The sequence below is a fragment of the Vicia villosa genome, linkage group LG3 (genome assembly GCF_029867415.1).
Source record: "Vicia villosa cultivar HV-30 ecotype Madison, WI linkage group LG3, Vvil1.0, whole genome shotgun sequence".
Lineage (NCBI taxonomy): Eukaryota > Viridiplantae > Streptophyta > Magnoliopsida > Fabales > Fabaceae > Vicia > Vicia villosa.
The window spans coordinates 206,514,768-206,540,222 of NC_081182.1; the positions used below are offsets into that span (position 1 = coordinate 206,514,768).

A 25,455-nucleotide genomic window follows, 5' to 3' on the forward strand; every position below is an offset into this window, starting at 1 on the left:
AAAAACACAGTAGATGGAAAATGACATAACAGAACAAAATCTCAACCAAGAGAAGAAAGAAAACACAGTATATCATAAAAAGTACAAAAACTTAAAAAGTAATTATTCACTTCCAACTACAATGATGGTTCTTCATTCATTTGATTTTGTACCTACAAAAAAATTACAAAGATTTTGAATGAAGGATTTTATATTAAAAATTTAATATATTGAAACAAAATAAACAATTAATACCCGTGAAAATTCAAAATATGGTCCATTTTTTTGAGAATGGTATGAAACCTAAAACAGAATTATATTAAATGAGTATTTTCTATATCATAAATGTTCAAGTAAGAGTAAAGAGTAATAAAATAAACTTTGATACCTAATTTATTTCATCAAGATGTTTTTGATTTAGACAAATAGGATCTAAATTAGTCATAGTACTGTAACTATTCATCCATTTTGTATACTCAGTATTTCCTTGAATGCTTTCCTGTGTTCCAATTCCATCACCAAGTTGAGATGTGAAAAATACTTCAGGTTCTTTATCATGTATTCTGGATGTGGATATGCCCTACAATAAAAAAAAATCTTAAATTTGACATATCAACTATTACTATTATATCAGTAAACATTATAAATTTCATGCTCACCTCTTCTTGATCTTTATTTTTTTGGCTGCATTTTTTAGTTTTTTTTAGTGCAAGCTTCTTCTTCACAATTTGATCAACTTTAGAAGTTTTTCTTTTTAAAGGAGGACGCCCTTTACTTCGAGTCACTGTTGGATCAAGAATAAAAGTCTGGTTTTGAGTTGGAGTATCTTCTTCTACAGTTCTAGGAGATGATTCTTTACACGCTAACTCAATTTTCAATTCTTTAATCCAATTCATCACTTTCAATAAATCATCTTCACTATTTATCTTTGTTGAAGCAACTTCATAAAAGGTATCACAAGCTTTATCAACACGCTGCAATTCAGATTTTTTAGACATATTATCTAAACCACATTTAATAAGTGTATGTTTGCGATTTACATCCTTCCTCCATCGTGCCAAAATATAATTGTCAGGGATTGAATCTGTTTTTTCTCAGAGCTTAAGCACATAAAGGATGTAATTTCATTGCACCAAATAGCTAAGATGCATATATATATTCTTCAAAATTTACAAAAGTATTAATCTTGGATACACAAATGTACAAAATTATAAAAAAATTTACACACGGTGGACTACTACAAAATAACAAAACAACAAATATCCAACCATTTAAGTCCTTTAGCGCACTTGAAATACCAACATGCATCCACGAGAAGATGAGTTGTAGTTTCTGAAGAAAACACCAAATTTACATTTGCTGAGAATAAATAATAACACTAATTAACATCAGCTTACAACACCAAAATCAAGAAACTAGCTCGAATCAGAAATATAGACAATTCCATATAACTTACCAGATAAAGCTTAATCTTTATATAACTCAAAGAAACATTTTGCCCAACAGAATCGCAAATCATACAAATAATCTTGTGTTAATTCTGTAGGATCATTAAATACCTACAATACGTAAATAACAATATAGAGTTATTCTTTGAAAATGCACATTAAGTTGTAAAACGCAAAGTAAATAACAAATTAAAGTTATTTTATTACCTGCATCCAAGATTCGATTATATTGGCAGAGACATTATCCAACATATTCAACAATTAAATCATTATAGCATTATAATGTTATCATCAACAATTTCAACAATTAAAGTTATGAACATGCAATTTTAATATCAAAAGGTAAGAATAACTTAATTTTTTTGTTGAAGCAAGTATACCTTGTTATCTCCTTCTCTGATATATCCTTTAGCTTCCAAAATTCGAGTAAGACCTTTCCACCCCAATATATTAGCTGTTAAAATTTAGAAGTAGCAAATAAGGTTAGACCATCTCATTTTGGAACATTCCACAACTATGTAAAACAAGTGGAGGAAGAAATTTTAAGTGGCAGACTTTTTGATTTGTTCAAAACAAGGATACCACCTCATCAATAATCCCATCCCATCATAATAACTCAAAAGAGATTCATTAAATACAACAACACTATATCAAAAAGTTAAATACTTAAAAATCTATCAAATGCAAAAACGAAAGAATAGTTTGATAATCTATTACTTAAAATCTATTACAACCTGATGTCAACTATCAAAATTGGAAATTAGAAGATTAACCTTAATGAACATAAGAATTCCCCACTAATATACCATAAAGGATCATACTCAATTTAATTGTACTCCCCCAACATTGGTTAGATCTTGTTAGGCTAGTTTCTCCCCTCAAACCAACCAAATTGCAAAATAGACAAAACCATGATTTAGCTACTAGTGGAATTATTAATGATTTAGCTACTGCTCTATCAGGAAAAAGTTGATTCAACAATTGCATATTGATTCAACTAGTAGTATTATTTTATTATTAAAAAAGAAACATGTGTCAATGCTATTAAAAGTGATAAAAATTGATAGTGACTAATCACTAATGATGGCAGTAATATCACATGCAGCAGTGCTATTTTCAAATACAAATTACTAGTATAATATTATAAATTCTCTCTATCTTCTACAATAAAGCTAATCCACTAACATCTATTCTTTTTTTCTCATCTTTTTCTCAGGCAATTCTATTCTTACCATCAACTAGCTAGAACATGCATATATTTTTTATAAGAATCAGTAATTATTTCAGTTAATACCCATTTTTTTCAAGTTTTTGCAACAAGCACTCTCCCAATAAAAGAAGAGTTTAACCTATAATAGAAAAGGTGAAAGATGAAGTATCATTTATGAAATTCTTTTCATTTTTTACTAGTATTCTTCTCTTGTTTTTCCTCAATAGAGTATTATGTAGATTTCTTTTCTTTATTTCTAGTGCATCAATCACCCTTTTTCAAGGCAAGAAATGAAACAATATCTTTGAGATTTGGTTGTTATTGAAGGGGATAAAACCTCTGTTTGAAGGCTGTGAAATTATCAACTCAAACTCATCACAGTTACATGTCGTGGTGCAAATATATCCCAAATATATCCCAAATTGAATAACTAAGTGAACAAGTATATCGTATTTCTCAAATAAATCCCAAATTGAATTAACTAATTGAACAAAGTCTCCATGCCAAATGCAAAAAAGCAATAGAAAATGATTACATGTAATTCTTTCTAGAATAGAAGAGTGAATTTCTCAAGTTTGAATTATACAAATGGAGTACAAAATAAGCCAATATATACAAATTGAGTCACACACCAATTGAGTCGGAAAAAAAACATTCGGTGTGTTTTCATTGTCGGACTAGTCGCACACACAAGAAGTTAAAGAGGTGAAATCTTCCTCAGACTCACAAGACTAAACCCTAAAATTCTAAAACTAGTTATGCAACAGATCTGAAGAATAAAGAATTTAGTACCAGAATAAAGTTGTTCTCACATCCAAAACCAAAGAAACACCAAACAAGAACACATATATAAGCAGTCAAGAAGAGTAGCAGAGAGTTAGAAGAGAAGAAGGAGTCAAGAAGAGTAGAAGAAGATATTTGAACCTGTAGATGAAGGGTGGTGACGACGCGAGTGGGTGGTGACGGAGAACGGCGAACGGACGTTTTCGGCGGAAGAGAGAGAAGAAAGAAATGTTTTGGCAGAAGAAGAAGAAAGGAACGTTTTCGGCTAAGAATGAGAAGAAAGAAAGTTTTCTGTGTTTGTAAGGACTAGGGTTTAGGGGAAAAAATGGGAGATATTTCCCATCGGGTTTTCTAATGGACCCATGTAAACATTTCCCATCAGGTTTTTTGATGGACCGATGTAAAAACCATTAGAACAATATTTCACATCGGGTAATAACAAGAACCGATGTAAAATCTCTTAGAACAAAATTTCATTTTATTTACGAAATTGCCACCGTGTTTTTTTCCCAGTGGAAATAAATGCCTAATGTAAAATCTTGTAAGCAAATGTCTTATTTTTAGTAGTGGTGCTTGCATACAATACCTTTAAATTCAAACAAGCAACATGTGCATTTAAACAAGAAGTCTTTTTCATTGAAGAATACCATGAACCCAATGTCTTTCATCTTGTCGTGCACTTTCTTACTCTCTGTAACGCAAAATATGGAATCTAATCCCTCCAATTTATCTAAACATGCATGGAAATACATCATCGAAGCAATTTCGAATTGAAATTCTTTGAACTTTGCATTGGTAAATGCTTTTTGGAATTGGACCTCAAAGCCAAAGTGACTTACACAAGCAATAATTTTATTAAATGACCTGAAATCAGCCATGCTCTCCTTTTCAATTTTATCTTTCAATGCATTATTGTATTGTTCAACAAATTGCTTTAATGTTGTCTTTGAGTTTACATATCCATCAAAAAATGAGTTCATACTTTCACTTCGTTGTGTAGTTGACATTCCAGCCTAAAATGTGTCCCTAACATATATAGGAACCCACCGATGCCGCTCTTCAAATAACGCTTTCATCCATTCATTATCGTGTAGTTCATAATACACAACCATATGTTTCCACCTCATCATAAAATCACTTTTGCTTGTAGAATCATATACAATATCATGCAAAAGTGTTTTTAATTGACTCATAATTGGAATATCTACCAAACTTTTCTGGAATTTTTTTCATTAAATGCCATAAGCACCATCGGTGTCGAGCCTTCGGAAAGACAGTCTCAATTGCATTCTTCATTGCTCTATCTTGATCAGTAATTATGGCATTTGGAGCACAACCGTGCATACACTCTAACCATGTTGAGAACAACCAAGAAAAAGTTTTAGTATCCTCCTTAGACAATAGAGCACAACCTAACAACATAGATTGACCATGATGATTTACTCCAACAAAAGGAGCAAAAGGCATGTCATATTTATTTGTTAAGTAAGTGGTATCAAAAGTTATGACTTCGCCAAAATACTCATATGCAGTCCTACATCTTGCATCAGCCCAAAACACAATACGTAACCGACTTTCATCATCCACGTCCATTACATAATAAAATTGATTATTTTGCTTTTGCTTTCTGACAAAATATTTTTGTATTGCTTCTGCATCACCTGTCCCAAGTCGTAGTCGTCTTACTTTGTCTATATAGTTTCTACAGTCTTTTTCTCCAAATGTAAGATTCTCATACCCATTCGCTTCAACAACTAAAGATCGAAAGTTTCTGCTTACATTAATTCCAGCTTGATCATTGAGTTCTAACCTTCTTCTCATCTGAGACCCCAAATTTTTGTTGGATCTAAAATATCGTGCTTTGCTTGGACTTAGTTCATGATTATGCTCAATAACAACACTTGAAACTATAACTGTCCCGTTTAAATGAATACAAGCATTCAATCTCGCCTTACACTGTGTTTTTGTAATAGGATTGGGCTTCAATGGATTTTTTGATTGACTCACATACTTTCTTGCTCGACTACATGCGAAAGTAAAATATTTTTTCCATCATCTTCGTTTTTTGAACTTATTTTAGCAATTCCAAAACCTATATGTCGAGCATAGTTCTTATAATACTCAGTAACTTCATCTTCAGAAGCAAATACCATACCAACACTAGGGATATCTTTTTCATATGTGTCATTTACTTCTAAACAATCAGTATCTTTTTGAGTTTCTTCATTTTTTTCCACTTCATCACAAATTTCAAATATTTCTTGCACTAATGCAACAAATTCAAAAAAAAACTATGTTAATTGATTAAGACATCTAAGTAAATAGAACATCATTAAATTTATACAAAACTTTCAGGTAAATAAGTACACTAAATAGAAATGTAATGATAAAATACTTACTAATAGAAACGTAATGATAAAATACTTACTAGTAATTGAAATTGAAGCTAAAGCAGAGGTGATTAGGAGAAGCTAAAGATGTAGCTTTTCATCAATACAAAGGGATAAAGAATGAATATGAGAAATTATAAATGTAATTTTTCACAAAAGAATGAAGGAATAAAAAATGTAAGTTTACTGGAAATTGGAAAAAAAGCAAACCGTAAGCGATGTGGCGGGAGTGGTATACGTGGGTTTTAATTCTGTTAGAATTATATTAAATATTAAATTTAATTTGTTTTCTAAAATGTAAAATAGTGGAATAAGTCCTTGAACACGTGTTGGTGAAAATTCTTACAAAAAGTTGTCGTACTATTTAGCAGCTCTGATTTTAAATTACTATCAAAACCATTAGGTTTGATAACGGGCCATAGTTTTTTTAAAAATATTACTACGTACTTAACTCAAGGTATCCATCATCATACCTTTTGTGTCAATATTCTCCAACAGAATGACTTAGTTGAAAGAAAGCATCCTAAACTCTCTTAGGGGTGAGATGTGCTCTTCTTTTTCAGTCTAACCTTCCTAAACTTTTTTGGTCACATGTTTTATCTTATGTTTTCACATCATTAACCGGTTGCCTTCTAAATTTCTCAAATATAAATATCCTTTCACTTTAAAAATACTTCCCCAATTTCTTCTACTCACACTTCATGTACTACTCCTTATCTCCTATGTAATTTTATTTCTTATGCAAAGTTATCTGCTCAACACAAACTTTTTATCCATACTGTTAAACAACCAGCGCTTAATGGTAATATTGTGGATTGTGTCTTCAATAAGTATTCAAGAAATATGAAGGGTTATGAGCTATTAAAGTGGAACTTTAATGATCAAAGTTCATCAATTGAAAATGTATTACTTTCATTGTATCATCATTGTATCCCGTCAAGGGAAGAACTGTGAATTCCTGGGGATGAAACTAGCTTATAGAAACTATGGCACAAAAGACTCAGTTTAGGTGGAGGTTCTAAATATGGATACTAGTAGTAGTGAGGTAACAATTATAGATGCATCTAATTATCATTTTATATGTGATAAGATAAGGGTGGAGATTGTACCATCTCAAAAGGGCGGTTATGCAAGACTTTGGTTCGTGCTTTGAATGTGACTGAAGGGTTAAAAAATTCAGAAACACAGTCAATGTAAGTGGCAAGTTCAACGTTCAAGTGAGGCTAGTTAGACTAATAAAACACAAAAAGGTGGTTGGTAGCGAGTGGATAAAAGTGACAAGATCAAAGTTCAAGCTCGGGTGGATATTGTTGAAGTATTCTTAAGACCTCAACGAAAATATATTTTGAGATTGTAGAAAAAAAAATGTAAAAACAGCAAGAGGTCGACAAAAGGTATGGGAACCACCGGGAGGTAGTCCAACAGAGGTGAGATGTGGCCGCTTAAAATATTGGAAAAATCATCTTGAGCTAGAGGTGGTAGCACCACAGTAGGGTGAGAGTTTGGGCCGGTATGCGACGGCTCAGGCTGGTGTGCGACAGTGTGGGTTTTCGGACATCGTGTATGGTTTTCTTGGTTCGTGTGTTTTGGGCTTCTTCTTTTCTGTACGTGGTTTAGGTCGTTAACGAGTTGTGTTTTAGGATTGTTATATGTTAGGTTTCCGCATATCTCGGTCATTTTTGTTTTTATTGTTGGACAAATGACTCCAAACACAAAAGAGGGAATGAATTGTGTTGGTTTGAAAAGTGATGTCTAATTAAAAATTCATTGATCAACACACGTACTTAAAAACAATTTTGTAAATCATACAAAGAATATGCAGTGAAATTAATAAAGAAAAGAAAATCAAAGTAAAGGAGAGAAAAAAAACATAAATAAAAAGCGATCATATAAAGAGATAAAACTGAGTTGGAACAACAAACTCCAGATTGTCTCTCAAATCGTTATTTATAAAAAGCGATCATATAAGGAGTATTACATTTGAAAGCATATAAAATGCGAATATTCGACTTTAATATATTTCTCATATTTCCTCTTCCGACGGCAGTGTTGCGCAAAAAGTATGCTATTCTCCAAATTTCTTCTCAAGTCCTAAAAACAACATCATTGTCTTAAGAAGACATTCAGAAATACTTCACTAAATATTAAATGATGTCCCCTTTACGAAGGTTCTCATAAACATGCTTCTAAACTAATTGATCAATATTTGGCGATATGAAATGAATTTAGCAGAGAAAAATGAGGTAATTCTAGCATGCAGCCACTTTTTCCGTTTGAATTTATGTTATGTCAATAGAGAATGCTATAACAGGTATGTTTCCTTGTAACATGCCCGACCAGAATGTCGTCAAGCACACCAAGGAATTAGATTAAATCATGATGCAAGGACAATTAGTAAACAGAAAAATGTTCGTCGAAAACAAAGATGAATAACATTCAATTCTAAATAAAATAATATATGCAGTACTTGCCTGCGGTAACATCTCATTTTTGTTGCTCAATCGAGTCAAACTATGAACACCAAAGGGATGTGACGAATTGTATGCCAACGCGCTCCTTCTTCCTTTTGGTACATCTCCTTAAGTAACGGACAATTACGAATCTCCAAATAAGAAAGGGAGTTGGGTAGACCCTCCTCTGGCAAGCGCTCAAGACTAGGACAGTCGGCAATAAATAACGATTTGAGAGATTTGAGATGGAGAAAACCCTTGAAGTTCATTATTCTTAGCTTTGAACATTCGTACAAATAAAGAGACTCAAGACTTGGTGGCAGCAGATTCTCATCAGGGAAGGACTCCACGCTTTCGAACTTATCACTCAATCTAAGCACTTTCAAAAAACTGAGTTGGAACAACAAACCCCACACCTCTCTCGAAGAAATTAGTTTTGGACAATTGTGTACATGAAGGTACCTCAAGTTGGAAGACGAACCTCCCATAGAAAAAGAATCCAGCTCTGGACAATCTAACAACTCGAGCGAATGAAGATTCGTGAACAAGTGTAGAGAACAAGGAAGGGAGAAGTTCCAGCCTTTTAAACATAGTGTGTGAAGAGAATTATAGCAACCCAAATCCAACTCAGATCCTTCCAAAATAGGATTTTTGATTAAATTATGTGCTTGCGAGAATTCGCAAATATTTTAGTTGTGAAAACATAACACGTTGCACGTCGTTGCTTATCAATATAGATCCATCGCCTTTTAGTAACAGACTACGTAGTCCCTTAAGCTGACAAATTGGCTCTAGTGATTTATCAACATAAGTTAATTGAAGAGAGCACCGAATGTGACGTGCCCTTTCAGGAATACCTTCCACCATACAACCATTTATTTGCACAAAAAAATCTTCTGATACTGAATTTGCTAAATCATTGATAAGATCGTGCATGACAAAGTGGTTCTTATATCTACCAACTATTAGATGATATGGTTGTTGGAAAAAAGAAATTGACTCAAGATCACTGAAAATTTCATTACCCAATTCTTCTTCACTTTTTCCTGCTCCGCAACACTTCAACAAACCTTCAGCCATCCAAAGCTTGAATAACTCATCTTTGCCAAAACGACTACCTTTGAGAAATATAGAACAAAAGGAAAAACAACGCTTCTGATTGGAAGGGAGATTATGGTAACTCAATCTCAGCACTGGATTAATGTTGTTGTGCACATCTGATAATTACACCACATATCAGTCTCCAATATCTTTATCCATTCATGTTGAGAGAATTTTTTTCGCAAGAGTTGGCCCATTGTTTTTACTGCTAAAGGTAAACCTCCACACTTGTTTACTATTTTCTTGCCAATTGATTCAAGATTTTAATATTCACTCGTGTTCTTTCCATGAAACGCATGTGTCACAAATAAAATCCAACAATCTCTTTTGTCTAATTGTTGTAAATCAAATATTTTGGTGGAATTCAGGACATATGCTACCTCCTTGTCACGTGTCGTCACAATAATCTTACTTCCAAAAGATCCATGGTTAAAGGGAAGTAGTAACTGCTCCCAATAATCCGCGTTCCCATTCCAGATATCATCTAAAACAAGCAGGTATCACTAGTACAAATTGATTAATATAATTTTAAAATTTACACCCAATATACTAAAAACGGGTGTAAATAAGAAATGCGGTGGCAATTTTGTAAATAAAATATCATTTTAAATATTATCAGGTGACAATATACACCCTATTTTCTAAAAACGGGTTTAAATTGAAAATATTATTATAATGAAATTTTAATTACTCCCTTTAAAAAAAAGGGTGTAAATTTATATGAATAAAAAAATTTATTTAATTTTATAACTCAAAATATATAATCTAGTATTTTAAACATTATAATATTATAATATTAGTTGAAACATAATACTCTAAATTCATTTATTTTCAGAAAACTCTAAACATTATACTCACAGAAAACTCATTTTCACAAACCCATTATCAACTTTTGCACGCATGCAAAAAAACCTATTTTCAGAAAACTCATTTTCAAAAACTTTTTCAACTCTGCAGTTTGATTTCACAAAACTCATTTAGCGAGATTAAAGTTTGATTTCACGAAACCCATTTTCACGAAACTCTTTCAACTCTGCCAAAGTTTGATTTCTTCACTCGCTCAGTCGCGCAGAAGCTTGTAAAACCCTTCGCCGCCACCGTTTCCTTCACTCTCATTTCGGTAAGGGTTTCTGTGGATTTCTTCGCTCACTCGCTCACTCTCGTTTCGGTAAGCAGAAGTTTGCAGAAGATTGCAAAACCCGTCATCGCCACCGTTTCCTTCACTCTCATTTCGGTAAGCTTCTTCCATTCCCAAATTCGATGCATGTTTGTTCCATTTTAGGTTTCTAATAATTACCTGTGGTTTTGCATTTTCAGAAATTCGAACACTGAAACTCTTATTTTAGGGTTCTTGTTGAGGGTAAGTCATTTGGTGGCAATTTTGTTCACTGCAATTGGGGAAGTTCTTATATCAATAAAAATATTAGATGTAGAATAAGAGAAACACAACGCTTCTGGATTGAGTGGATCGTTTCCTTTGGTATGTTTCAAACTTTCAATTTACCTTGAGATGATTTGGCTTTGAATATAGATGTGATTTCATAGTTATTGATTGGTATTTGATTAATCCATTTTGGCTAGAATAGTTTATGATTTGAATACATTATCATGATTTAGTTCATTCCTAGCATGGTATACTATTACTTCACTGATTACTTTCTTCTTGTATGGTTCTGTTTTCTTCTTTGTTAGTTCGTTTGGATTTACTGTGTTGAATATTGGAATTGATTTTCTCTCTTTCAAACATATGATATAAGTGTGTGTTTGGTTTTGTTCTGAAAACCCGTCAGAATTGAGATAGTCTGTCTACCGGAATTTTGGATCTAACCTTGAAACCAAGCACTTGGAGCTATTTGTTTGATGCACACCTCCTAAAAATGATAAAAATTCAAATTCGAAAGACAGATTTTGGAGGAAAAACAATTTCAGTTTGCATTTTCCTTTTCATCTTTGATGCAGCAAACTGGTAGCTCAGTTATATTTGGAGCTGAAACAATTAATAGTCATAAGATGTAGTGGTGACTTATTTTTTCGAAAGTTGAGTTTTTGTGATGCTATATGTTTCTCAAGTTTTGGACAGGAAAAATGTAGAGAATTTGATTTCGGAAAGAAACAATTCACATTCAAAGCTTATGTGTGGTTTTTAAATCCATTAACATATAATCCTTTTTCTTTTAATACCCACAAAATGCGGGGGAGGTTGGCCTGTTGATCCTTTTGTTGGTAGACATTGAATCAAGTAAACTTGTAACTTTTTCCCGAAAGTTTTTTATTTGATACGTGTAAAACAAGTTAAACCAATTAGGCGGACCACTGATGTAATTGATACTACTATAATCATTCCTCTGATTCGATAATAATTGTTTATTTCCGTGCATTGTAGATGATTCCTTGTTTAGTTCATTCAAAGATATTTCTTAGAACAAGCTGAATGAAATTAAATTTTGTAGGTTGGTATTGATTTTTAAGATTATTATGAAGGCAGAGGTTAACAAAATAAGATAGTGTATGTTTGGTTGTAGTTACGGAGAAACTGATTTTATCTCTGTTCGTACTCTTCGCCGCCGTTTGAACGGTAACCCTCTTTCTCTCATCTATTCTGTTTACAGTGCCATCTATTTCTTCAACGAGATAAATGATTTTGCCCAGTTTTCTAAGATTTTTAGTTTAATTATATTAGATTTATTGACTGAAATTTGAATCTGCTAGTTTTGTAAGATTAGATTTATGGACCGAAATTTGAATCCCTTATTGAATTTCAATTGATTTTAGTGAAATTTATATGATTGATTAGTGTTTGTTTTGAATTTACCATGCCAGGAGTATATTTTACATTTCTCATGATCAATACTAAAACAAAAAGGCTAGGACATTACTTGTATGTCCAATTTCCACAGAGGTTTGATGGTATTGATAGAAATGATCGATATGCCAATCGTAATACCGTTTTCTTTGATGTAAGTATCTTACAGGATATTCATCTGATTTCTGTTAGGTTTTAGGTTTAAAGTGTTTTATAATGATGTTCAACTTCTTGTGGAATGGGTTACCCCTTATTGTCACGAGTCATCTATCACATTAACATTTTTATATCAAATATGTCCCCTCTTACAAGAGCCATTTGGCTCAAAGCACGAGAAGGATTTTCCATACCCCCCAATATCACTTCTGAGCTATGGATTCGGAAAAAAAAAAACGTGAATTTTATGCCGTCTAGTAGTATATTTCCAGAAACATTAGTGGTTTTTTAGAAATGTGAGAGTGTGAATAGTGCACTGTCGCATACAAATTTTTCAGCAAATTAATATAATTGTTTTATAGGCTTTGGAGCATTGTCATGAACTAAATTTCCCAAAAGCTGAAGTTATTAAGTGAATTCAGTATACATGAATTGTTTTTTTTATAATACATATTTTCTGCATCTTGTCTCTTTTTTACAGATTAACTTGCGAGGATTGGATGGCATTCAAGGCCCGGTTTATGTGGGTACTGGATGTGTCTTCAATAGAACTGCTTTATATGGTTATGATCCTCCTATTAAACCCAAGCATAAAAAACCCGGACTTATTTCTTCACTCTTTGGTGGAGATCGAAAGGGCTCAAAATCTTGCAAGAAAGGCTTAAAAAAGAAATCTAGCAAGCATGTTGATCCAACTGTGCCCATCTTTAGTCTAGAGGATATCGAAGAAGGGGTGGAAGGTATAGTCTGCTTGTTGAATATTTACTTGCTTTCTATATGAAGTTCATCTTCTTTTGTTAAACAATTGTGGTAGGGGAAATTATCATTTTCTTTTGTTAAACAATTGCGGAAGGGGGAAATTATCATTTTCTTTTCTAATGCTACCATTTTATTCAGGTGCTGGATTTGATGATGAGAAATCCCTACTCATATCACAAATGAGCCTCGAGAAAAGGTTTGGTCAGTCTGCTGTTTTTGTTGCATCTACACTTATGGAAAATGGCGGCGTTCCTCAGTCTGCAACTCCAGAAACCCTCCTTAAGGAGGCAATCCATGTTATCAGTTGTGGTTACGAAGATAAATCAGAATGGGGAACTGAGGTATAACACAGAATGACACTAATCCATTACTTTTGATGCTCTCTTTTGTTTCATGTTCATAGTCACTCCCATCTCGGATTATGTTCGAGTATAATCAATATTTGTCTTGTATTCCACATATTGGATGGATCTATGGTTCTGTCACAGAAGATATTCTTACTGGATTTAAGATGCATGCCTGCGGTTAGAGATCTATATACTGCATGCCCAAGCTTGCAGCATTTAAAGGTTAAGCTCCCATCAATCTTTCTGATCGTTTGAACCAAGTGCTTCGGTGGGCTTTAGGTTCCGTCGAAATTCTGCTAAGTCGACATTGTCCCATCTGGTATGGTTATAGTGGAAGGCTAAAGTGGCTCGAGAGGTTCGCCTATATAAACACCACAATCTATCCAATCACTTCCATTCCCCTCCTCATATATTGTACCTTGCCCGCTGTCTGTCTCTTGACTAACAAGTTCATTATTCCACAGGTTCGTGATTTCTTCTCGAACAAAATATAGTATATTGCTTGTTGCTTATAGAGTCTCAATTTGTGATTCCTCTTTTTGCTTGCAGATAAGTAACATTGCAAGTATATGGTTTATATCTCTCTTTCTTTCCATCTTTGCAACCGGTATCCTAGAGATGAGGTGGAGTGGTGTTGGAATTGACGAATGGTGGAGAAATGAACAATTTTGGGTTATTGGTGGTGTTTCAGCTCATATTTTTGCTGTGTTCCAAGGTTTACTCAAAGTACTTGCTGGAATTGACACAAACTTTACTGTTACCTCAAAAGCATCTGACGAAGACGGAGACTCTGCAGAACTATACATGTTTAAATGGACAACACTTCTCATTCCACGAACCACTCTTCTTATTATTAACCTTGTCGGAGTCGTTGCTGGAATCTCCTACGCCGTTAACAGTGGCTACCAATCATGGGGACCACTTTTCGGCAAACTTTTCTTCGCATTTTGGGTGATCATCCATTTATATCCTTTCCTCAAAGGTCTTATGGGTCGCCAGAACCGAACGCCGACCATCGTGGTTGTTTGGTCCATTCTTCTTGCATCCATCTTTTCGCTTCTATGGGTTCGAGTCGACCCTTTTACAACACGAGTCACCGGTCCTGATTATCCACTCTAAATAGATTATCCACTCTAAATATTTTAAAAATATATTGAGTGGTTAAACTGACAATAACATACCACTTTCAGGACCTAACCCACACATGGGCCATCTAGCTTGGGCTGATGCATTTTTTGTCACAGCTGATTCTGTTAGTATGATAAGTGAAGCTTGCAGCACAGGGTAAGCTTGTGAATACGTATTTCTAAAATTAACACTAATTTAAATACTTTCTCTTGGTTCAAGTATTTTATATTATGATAATAAATTATTTTGTTTGTTCCACAGAAAGCCCGTTTACTTCAATTTTCAATTGTCTTTTGAATGCTTCCATAAACGAGTGACTTCTTATCTTGCAGATTTGCGATTCCACTGTTGATCCCTAGCCACACTCAATCACGGTTCCCTCTGCTCCGGTCGTCGTTGAAGATTCATTGTTTCAACAGTTTAGCATCTTGTAAGTTCACTTTATCAAGCTGTAAGTGGGAAATAGGGATTTACTGGATTAACAATGTAATTTAGCATTTCATATAGTAGTTGTTTGTTCAAATGTCTTAACGAATCTCACTCTTATTTTCTTTTTGATTCTTATCTCACAGCTGTTTTATCATTGTTGTAATTGGTACTTTGGACGGTATTATTGACAGCTAGTCATCCTATCTTACCACTCGTTAGTATATTGAAATCTCATGCACTTCAATAATTCAGCACTTCAAAAACAATACTCCATTTCTTTAATTTTGATTCACTCACGAGTCTTTGACTTACTTTCTTGGAAGTGATTCATTTATTTCTTGTGTTGCAGATTGGTTCTATATTGAAGAAACTGTTTGATGATGGCGTAGTGAAACGTGAAGATTTGTTTATTACCTCGAAACTCTGGTTTGTTTGTTTATATATTAATATTAATATTAATATATTATAGACTTCACTAAGTAGTATTTCTTTAATTTTGATTCACTCAGGAGTCGTTGTCTTATTTATAAATTCAATTAGACCTGTGGCTTATATTGGTAGAATTAGATATTTTCAACTCATAGACATGTGTTTATATAAAAATAAAACTCAATATTTATTTTTATTTTAAAATAAAATCAAGTTTGAAAAAAAAGACAATTGTATGTATGACTTTACAACCATATTTAGTGTGAATATTTTTAATTAAGTTCATACTTAAAGGGTGGGCTTCTAATTCCAATGAGATTCAACACTATCCACTTTAGTAGCTTGGCAATCACATTTGAGACATATGCATGGGGTAGCATAGAGGGATATGGGAAACAACTTGAATAAGCAATGCATTTATAATAATCGGACACTCCCTCTCCTTTCTTTGCCTGATGTGAAATGTAGGAGCATTATGGGTTGCAAAATATGGGAAAGACAATTATTACCAACAACAGATATTTTGAAAAACACTTTCTTATAATAACACTTTTTTGTAATAATTTCTTGTGTCTTGTTTTTTTTTTGCATACAGAAAACAATTGCTTCTCCAAGGCGTGGTATTTTGGCCATGGATGAATCCAATGCTATGATTGCTTCTCCAAGGCCTGGTATTTTGGCCATGGATGAATCCAATGCTATATGTGGAAAGCGGTTGGATTCAATTGGACTAGAGAACACCGAAGCTAACCGTCAAGTATGGTGTAAAATTATATATGAAGAAAGTGTTATGACTTAGTTAAAATATAATTTTTATGTGTATGATTTTATAGTACTTGAAATATTATGACTGCACATGATTTTGTATACTTTTTGGTTAGTATTAAAAATATTTTGACTTAGTTAAAATATAATTTTTATGTGTATGATTTTATAGTACTTGCAATATTATGACTGAAAATGAAATATAACTAAATAGTGTATAAGAAATAGGGTGTAAATGGATATAATTGTTCATTCATAAATGGCTTATTTACACCCGATTTTTATTAAAACAGGGTGTAATTAAGAACATATCTACACCCGATTTTTATTAAAATAGGGTGTAATTAAAACGTAATTAAGCCCAATTACACCCGATTTTTATTAAAATAGGGTGTAATTAAAACGTAATTACGCCAAATTACACCCGATTTTTATTAAAACATGGTGTAATTAAAAACGTAATTATGCCCAATTAAATCCGATTTTTATTAAAACAGGGTGTAATTAAAAACGTAATTACACCCGATTTTTGTTAAAATAGGGTGTAATTAAAAACGTAATTACGTCCAATTACACCCGATTTTTGTTAAAATAGGGTGTAACGTAGAACGTATTTACACCGGATTTTTTTAAAATAGGGAGTAATTACGAACGTATTTACACCCGTTTTAAAAACGGGTGTAAATTCGTTAGACATTTCTCACCCGGTGGATATACACCCGATTTTTATTAAAAATAATGGGTGTAAACTTAATAAAAAACGGGTGTAAATTAACATTTTTGTAGTAGTGTATTTCTTACCCGTTAGTATGTGTTGTAGTTTATCTTGGAGTAAATTGAAAATTGATTCATCATCTGCTGAAGAATTAAAAGACTTGAGAATTGCTTTGGTGAGTCCAACAACATCAAAAGGTTCGGAAACATAAACCCATGCTTTAAGTTCAAAATGATCCTCAATCCTACGTTCATTGTACACGAGCTTAGCAAAGGTGGTCTTACCCATCCCACCTAGACCAACTATGCTAGATACAGGTGTTTGGTTGTCACTGCCATTGTTTGACAGTAAAATTTTGACCATTTCATCTTTCTCATCGTCCCTACCATATATGCGGGATGCATCCACCAAGTATGAAGTTGGCGGTCTTTCTAAAGGTTTCGAATTGACTCCATCTTCATTACGAGCCCAAGTTCCATTTTTCAATCCAAACACATGTTTTTGCTCAGCAAGATGTTTTAGATTCTTTAGCAATTCTTTGATCCGAGATTCAAATGAATTATTAAAAGCAGAAAAATAGCCAAGAAATTTGCTGCTAGTAGAAGGTTGAGATTCTACTTTCATCTTCTTGAGCGATGCATCAGAAGATATCTGTTCCAGAAGTTGGTCTGCCTCATACATAGCATGTTTCACATCGCCAAGCCACTTCTTGACGTTTCGGATTTGGTATTGTTTTATCAACACTTGGTTGATAGAATCGAGTGTAGACTCAAGTTCCTCCACCAACTTGTCAAGTTTTCCTCTATGGATATAGTCTGTGAAATTACTTGAAGCCAACTGATCAAAAATCATTTGAAAGAAAGACGAAATAAAGGCTCCAGTAATATGTTCTGCTATGATTTTTCTGTAACACAGAATAAAGAAATTTGAGAGATGAGTGTGATGCACAATAATGTTCCGTCATAAATAACCTATCTTACAATTTTAGTCCTTATAAAAATTTCTTTTAAATAATGATCCGTCATGTTGATATAGAGTTGTTTCAATAGTTTTAATTATTATGTCATCATTTTAAATTATTTTAAAGTAAAGTGTACTTCATGATAAAAAAATAATGAGCACTTTAATAAGCCACAAGATTCTAAATCTCAGTAGGATTTAAAAAGTTGGATAAAATAAACAAATCATTATTTGCTTGCTCAATTTATCACCTAAGAATTTTCATTATAAATTGATAACAGAATAATACTGCATAATGTGCTTTGTAAATTTCTTGAATTCTGTTAGAAGTATTGCAATGATAGCATCATTTAATTGGAAACTCAACTTCCAGTGTATGATCTAGGAAGGAATATATACAAATTGAAAAGTGTCGAAAAGATTAAGGAAGTTGTGGTGCTTCATGTTGGTGGCAGTGGATATGTCTTGTTAGCAGGAAATGCAAGATCTTTGAGGCTGACATGCAAGAGAGAGGTCATATAGAGTTGCCACTGTTCAACATCAAATACATACAGATTGTTATTATTATTATGGAAAATATCACAATTACTAGCAAAGAAAAAATGAACACATAGGTTGTACTTGCCTGTGACAAAGAAGTCATTTCTACCGCTCAATTCCGTCAATCTTCACAGTAGGGATGTGACTAATTGTATGCCAACACTCACCTCCATCCTCCTTAAGTAACGGACAACTGTGATTGATCAAAGTATTAAGGGAGTACGGCAGACTCTCCTCCGGCAAGCGCTCAAGACTAGGACAGTTAGCAATAGATATTTGAATGAGAGATTTCAGGTGGAGAAGACCTTGGTAGTTCATTGATCTTAGCTTCGAACTATAGTACAATTTAAGAGACTTTAGAGTTGGTGGCAGAATATTCTCTTCGGGGAATGACTCCATAGAGTCGTCACTAACTGAAAAATCTTTTCGAGAATTGAGTTGATACAAACCCAACTCCTCTTTCGAAGCAATCAATTTAGGACAATCTTGTATTTGAAGGTACCTCAACTTGGATGACGACTCATTCATCAAAATTTGATAACATTTCTGTAGATCTAATGCTATCTCTGAATGAAAATCTCATGAATGTGACAGTCTGATACATATCATGCCTTCGACTTCCATGATAAATCTGTAACTTATGTTCTTGATATAGAGCTGTCTCAATGGTTTTAATTATAATGTCATCATTTAAAATTATTTCAAACTAAAGTATATTTCATGATTCAAATGAGCACTTTATTAAGCCACAGCATATTCTAAAACTCAGTAGGATTTAAATGCAATAAATATATAATTGCAGCCAAGATATATTTTCTTTACACACTGGTTTTTCAGCAGACGTATGACGGAAACTTGTTTTAGTTGATTTATGTGATATCAAGAGAAAGAGAAGAAACTCTTATCATTGCCAAAAAAGTTAATAATTTTTGTAAAAGATAGATGATTAGATATACTTACAACATGATTGACAATATATTTATCAAATTGCTGATAACCCCAGAAGCTAAACATGAAAAAGTTATTATAGTACTAAGGAAGATAAATGATTTGGTTTTGAAAATGAAAAAAATGCCAGAGTAACTTGTGTTAATGCAGTACTTGAATTAGACTCTATAGAAGTTTTATGCAAGACAAAGCTGACATCAATGAAAATGAAGAATGCCATGAAATGGTTTTGAATCATTTCAGCCAATGCAACACTGAAATTAGAGATTGTATAAGTTGAATCATTTGTGCTTATGCCAAACTTATGATGTATACGATATATATATATATATATCTTTCAGGAAGACACAATTTCTGTTTGAGGCTATGTGAATAGAGAGAGAAAGAATTTGATTAATTCATGGTAGACAAACAATTTGTGATGATCATCATTAGATTAGTAAGAAAATCAATGTTATGTAGACAGACACGAGACACACTACAGAAAAAGGAAACTGGACAATTAACAAAAGGAATACAAAGTTTTATTTTTTGAGAATAAATACAGACTCTTATGAACCAACAATAATAAAAAAATAATTGAAATCCATAGTTTGATTTAATTACTCATACTTTTGAATTGATGAAATGATAAGAAAGTGGTTGTGCTTCATGTTGATGGCAATGGTATGTCTTGGTCTGCAAGATTTTGAGGGGCACTTCCCATGCTACAAAGGGATCGGATCATATAGACTTGCCACTGTTCAACATCAAATACACACATAGTGTTATTATTGTGCCAAACAAAAATTATGAAGAAAAAAATGAACTCATGAGTTGTACTTGCCTCTGGCAAACATGTCTTTTCCACCATTCAATTCAGTCAATCATTTGCTGCACATAACCATCAATCATCACAGAAGGGATGTGACTAATTGTATGCCAACGCTCTCCTCCCTCCTTTTTGTACTTCTCTTCAAGTAATGGACAATCATTAATTCTCAATGATATAAGGGAGTTGGGTAGACTCTCCTCGGGAAAGCCCTCAAGACTAGGGCAGTTAGCAATACATAGATGCTTGAGAGATTTGAGGTGGAGAAAACCCCACTCCAGTCTCGAAGCTATCAATTTAGGACAATTAACTATTTTAAGATTGGTCAAGTTGGAAGGGAAATCTCCCACAGGAAAATATTCTAATTCTGGACAATCAATGATGGAGAAATATCAAAATTCGACCACATTTCTTTATATATAACTCTATGATATTATCACCATTGGGAATTGATACATCCAGCATCTCGCAATTAACAATCTCCAACTTCTGTAAAGAAGGAAGGTGTTGAGGCAGTGGTGCCCTTTTCAATTTGGGACAATCATTTATATAAAGCTCTTTAAGTAAAGGAAAACCTTCAATACATAACCATTCCTCCCAATTCTTCATTCTCCCAAGTGTAAGAGATACTAAGTTGGGTAAATGACAACCCGTTAGCCATTTCGGAAAGCTATTACCCTTGTATAATCGGATGATGAGCCTCTTCAAGTTTCTATTTGGTTGAAGAGCTTCCAAAATAGACACATTGCTTTCAGCGATTGATCCATCCACGTTTTCTCTTCTGCCACCAAATGTCATCTCTATTTCTTCTAGATACTTATCTTTCAAAAAATTTGTCCCAACATCTAGAGAATCAATGACATTACCCAATCCTTGAATATGAATTATTCCATGAAGATGGTTTAGTTTTTCCAACTCATTAAGATCAGATCCATTCTTCTCTACCACTAAAAAATAAGACAAGGTTTGGAGATTGCTTAGACTTCCTATATGCTTTGGCATCTTCTTTAAAGAATATGGGAGTCCGAGATGACGTAAATTGATGAGTTTGGAAAAATTTGAAGGGAGCTCAGTCAAATTAGGACAGTAACACAATAGGAGTGTTTGCAAATTAGACATCATACAAATGGTGTCGGGTAAGCTTGAAATTCTAGTAAGAGAAAGGTCTAGATAACGCGGAAGCTTTAAATTACCTATCTCATCAACTATCTCTGAGATGAAGCAACCATATAATGACAACATTCGCAAATATTTTAGTCTTGAAAATATATCACGTTGCAGATTGTTGGTTATCACGGTAGATCCATTGCCTTTTAGAATCAAACTACGTAGTCCCTTAAGCTCACAAATTGGATCTAGTGATTTATAAACAAATTTTGATCGAAGAGAACACCTAAGGTGACGAGTCCTTTTAGGGATACCTTCCACCTTATCTTTGTCGATTTGCATACAAAAATCTCCGGACACTGAATTAGCCAAATCATTCACAAGGTCATGCATGTCACAGTAATTATCATCAACTGATTGTTGAAAAAATGAAATTGACTCGAGATCACCTAAAATTTCATTACCTATCTCTTCTTCACTTTTTTCTGTTATGCAACACTTTAGCAAACCTTCTGCCATCCAAATCTGGACTAATTCACCTTTTTTAAACCAATAACCCTTGGGAAACATAGAACAATAAGCAAAACAACGTTTCTGATTGGAAGGGAGATTATGGTAACTCAATCTCAGCACTGGGTTAATGTTGTTGTCCCCATCGGATAAACGCCACATATCAGTCTCCAATATCTTCATCCATTCATGCTGAGAGAATTTTTTTCGCAAGAGTTGGCCCATTGTTTTTACAGCTAAAGGCAATCCTCCACACTTTTCCACAATTCTTTTGCCAATTGATTCAAGGTTTGGATTTTCACACACATTTTTTCCATGAAATGCATGTGTTGCAAATAAACTCCAACAATCACTTTTCCCCAATTTCTGTAAATCAAGTAACTTGCTGGATTTCAAAACATTTGCTACCTCCTTGTCACGTGTTGTCACTATAACCTTACTTCCAAAAGATCCATGATTAAAAGGAAGTAGTAACTGCTCCCAACAATCTGCATTCCCGTTCCAGATATCATCTAAAACAAGCAAGTATTTTTTGCCCATTAGTATGTGTTGCAGTCTTTGTTGAAGTAAATTGAGAATAGATTCATCATCAGCTGGAGAATGAAATGACTTGAGAATTGCTTTGGTGAGTCCAACAACATCAAAAGATTCAGAAACATAAACCCATGCTTTAAGTTCAAAATGATCTTCAATCCTACTATCATTGTACACAAGCTTAGCAAAGGTGGTCTTGCCCATCCCACCCAGACCCACTATGCTAGATAGAGGTGTCGGTGTCTGGTTGCCACTGTCATTGTTTGAAAGTAAAAGTTTGACCATTTCATCTTTCTCATCATCTCTACCATATATCTGGGATGCATCCACCAAATATGAAGTTTGCGGTCTTCCTAAAGGTTTCGAACTGACTGCGACTTCATTCAGAGCCAAAGATCCATTTTTCAATTCCAACACATCTATTTGCTCAGCAAGATGTTTTAGATTCTTTAGCAATTCTTTGATCCGAGATTCAAATGAATTATTGAAAGCTGAAACATAGTCAATAAAATTGTTGCTAGTAGATGGTTGAGATTCAGCTCTTATCTTCTTCAATGGTGCATCAGTGGCAATCTCATCCAAGAGTTGGTCAGCCTCATACATAGCATGTTTAACATCACCAAGCCATCTCTTAACATTTGGGATTTGGTATTGCTTTATCTCTGCATCATCCAACACTTGGTTGATAGAATCGAGTGTAGACTCAAGTTCCTCCACCAACTTTTCAAGTTTGCCTCTACGGAAATAGTCAGTGAAATTACTTGAAGCCAACCTATCAAAAATCACTTGAAAGAAAGACGAAAGGAACGCTCCAGCAACAAGTTCTGCCATGACTTTTCTATACCACAAAATAAAGGAATTTGAGAGAATAGTTTAATGCATAATATTTTCTTTGAATAATTCTCATGAAACATGAATAAGTATTTATCTCTCTCAATTGATAAAAAAGCTATTTATATTATTTATCTAAAGTAAAGCAAAATCTAAAGTAGCAACTTATTCACTAAAAAAGTATAAAAGAAGATTTACAAATAGAGAAAGATATTACCTGTTAGTGTAGTGTGAGTATAGTATGAGATTATGAGCTCTCCGTGAAACAGAACCTGAGAATGAATGTAAAAATAACAGTAAGATTTATAAAAATAGAGGCAACACAAAACCAAAATCCAATATAGAAAATTATTCACTAAAAAAAGGTATAAAAAATCCAATTTAGAAAGAGGAAAAAAAGTTACCTATAATTGTTCATCTGAGTAAACAATCTGAGACTATGATCTCCCGGTAAAAGAGAATTTGAGAGTGAAGATAAAACTTAGAGTAAATTTTAGAAAAATAGATGCAACATGAAATGAGTACAATACTATAAAGAAGGGATAATAAGATCTCTCTGTGAAAGTGAGAGGGACTACTTTGAATGAGTGTGTGGGAGAAACAAAGTGAGGATAAGATATCTTAAATGAAAAACGATTATGAGACCAGACAAAGTAGATAATTAAAGATGATGTCTAAAATGGAAAAATAAATGAGATAATTTTTTTTATCACCACCAGCTTAGTCCAGTTCGGGATCAGTTCTGACATCAAGTGGTTGCTGTCCTCTTCCGATCGCAGTTGCAGGAGATCGAACTGTGATTCTCCTTATCAACTCTAGCGTCAATTGAACTTACCCTAAATACTCATATAAGAGACCAAAACGTCAAATCAATTTTTTTTAAAGGACAAAATAATTTACTTAGGAGTCAAAGTGTATGTAGGTGCCATATTCCAATGGCAACGGACCACAAGTAACTATATGAACGATTCCTTGCCAGAAGACCCTAAAGAAAACACTTGATTCCTCCCCATTATTCATTCAATTTAAACAAATCATTATCTCTTCCACTTATCATTTTTACTACTCTATTTAGCCAGTTTTAGGGAGAAATGGATGTATTCAAAATTGAATGTTGTTTAATTATGTTGTAATCCATTTTTATTATAAGGTAAGTAATTTAAAGATAATTAGAGAGAATGATTATGTGAATTAGAAGAAAATCGTAGAGCCATTCCTAATGAAACCTTCTCATTCCTTATCAAGTTCACTCAAAAGGTGATCAAAAGCACCATTTCCTATTACCAATGCACAATCATCATCAAAATTAACTTCATTATCTTCTTGAATCTTCAAGCACATAGTTAAAAATATTGTGGGTGTGTATAGTGAAGTGGTATGGGTGTGTGTATAGTGGTATGGGTGTTCAAAATTGAACCGGCTGAATAAAAAATAGCTAATCAAATTGAAATCGCAAAAAATGCATTTGATTTGGATATATTTGGATTATTTTCTAACAAAATCGTGCGGTTCAATTCAATTTCCGATTTGTATTTTTCAAACTGAGTTAAATCAAATTGAAACGCATTATATTACAAAATTTTATCGACCATGATATTTTTGAGTGAAGCCCATTTTGGTCCCTTACAAAACTTATACAATCATATTAGTCATTTTGTTAATATTTTTTCAAATTGATTTTTTCTTAATTTTAAACCACGTCTTACGTCTTTACCTCTAGACAAATATACACTTATGATAATAATTTTCATGATTTCTAGTAATCTTAAACAATTATGAATTTAAAAACAAAAATACAAAATTCGTATCAATAAGGTATCAAACTCAAGTCCCTTCAGATTAAATGACAGTCAATTTACTACAATAGAAAGTGATTTGTCTATTTATAAATGATAGTCACCTTACTAACAATAGAACTTGATTTGTCTAGTTGTAAATGAGAGTCGCTTTACTAACAATAGAAATTGATTTGTCTTGTGGTAAAACAGAATACATGCTTGGCGCCAACTTTAGACCAAAATCCCGCCTAAACACGTGCATCGCACGGGGTAAAGTACTAGTATATATATAATCCAAATGCATTAATTTTTCAATAAAAATTTAAAAAATAATTTTTTTTTATATTAAAAATCTTTAATATATTAAAACAGAATACATGCTTGGCGCCAACTTTAGACCAAAATTCCGCCTAAACACGTGCATCGCACGGGGTAAAGTACTAGTATATATAATACAAATACATTAATTTTTCAATAAAAATTTAAAAAATAATTTTTTTCTTATATTAAAAATTAGAGGGAATGTCATTCAAATAATTTTTTT

At 33.2% G+C, this 25,455-nt stretch overlaps 1 protein-coding gene and 2 pseudogenes across 1 annotated transcript; 1 reads left to right on the forward strand and 2 right to left on the reverse strand.

Annotated features, from left to right (window-relative positions):
- Positions 1–367: 367 nt before the first annotated feature.
- On the reverse strand, positions 368–10,610 carry LOC131659806 (protein FAR1-RELATED SEQUENCE 4-like; annotated as a pseudogene).
- A 1,564-nt stretch (positions 10,611–12,174) lies between these two features.
- On the forward strand, positions 12,175–14,545 carry LOC131659807 (cellulose synthase A catalytic subunit 3 [UDP-forming]-like; annotated as a pseudogene).
- Positions 14,546–18,143: 3,598 nt separating this feature from the next.
- Positions 18,144–23,763, reverse strand: LOC131659808 (putative disease resistance protein At3g14460). The gene is made up of 6 exons (XM_058928940.1): positions 23,538–23,763; positions 23,351–23,405; positions 20,532–23,140; positions 20,225–20,440; positions 18,478–18,970; positions 18,144–18,382 (listed from the first exon to the last, which is right to left on the reverse strand). Exons 3-5 carry the CDS (start codon positions 23,131–23,133, stop codon positions 18,498–18,500), a joined length of 3,291 nt encoding a protein of 1,096 aa, XP_058784923.1. The 5' UTR covers positions 23,134–23,140; positions 23,351–23,405; positions 23,538–23,763; the 3' UTR covers positions 18,144–18,382; positions 18,478–18,497.
- Positions 23,764–25,455: the final 1,692 nt, after the last annotated feature.

Excerpts from the sequence above, each read along its gene's own strand:
- LOC131659808 (XM_058928940.1), bottom strand. The coding sequence starts at position 23,133 with ATGGCAGAACTTGTTGCTGGAGCGTTCCTTTCGTCTTTCTTTCAAGTG. Across the intron at positions 20,441-20,531 it reads AATTTTGATATTTCTCCATC|CTTCGAGACTGGAGTGGGGT; the intron begins ATTGATTGTCCA and ends CTAAATTGATAG. Across the intron at positions 18,971-20,224 it reads CCCTTCTGTGATGATTGATG|ATTTTCATTCAGAGATAGCA; the intron begins GTTATGTGCAGC and ends CACATTCATGAG.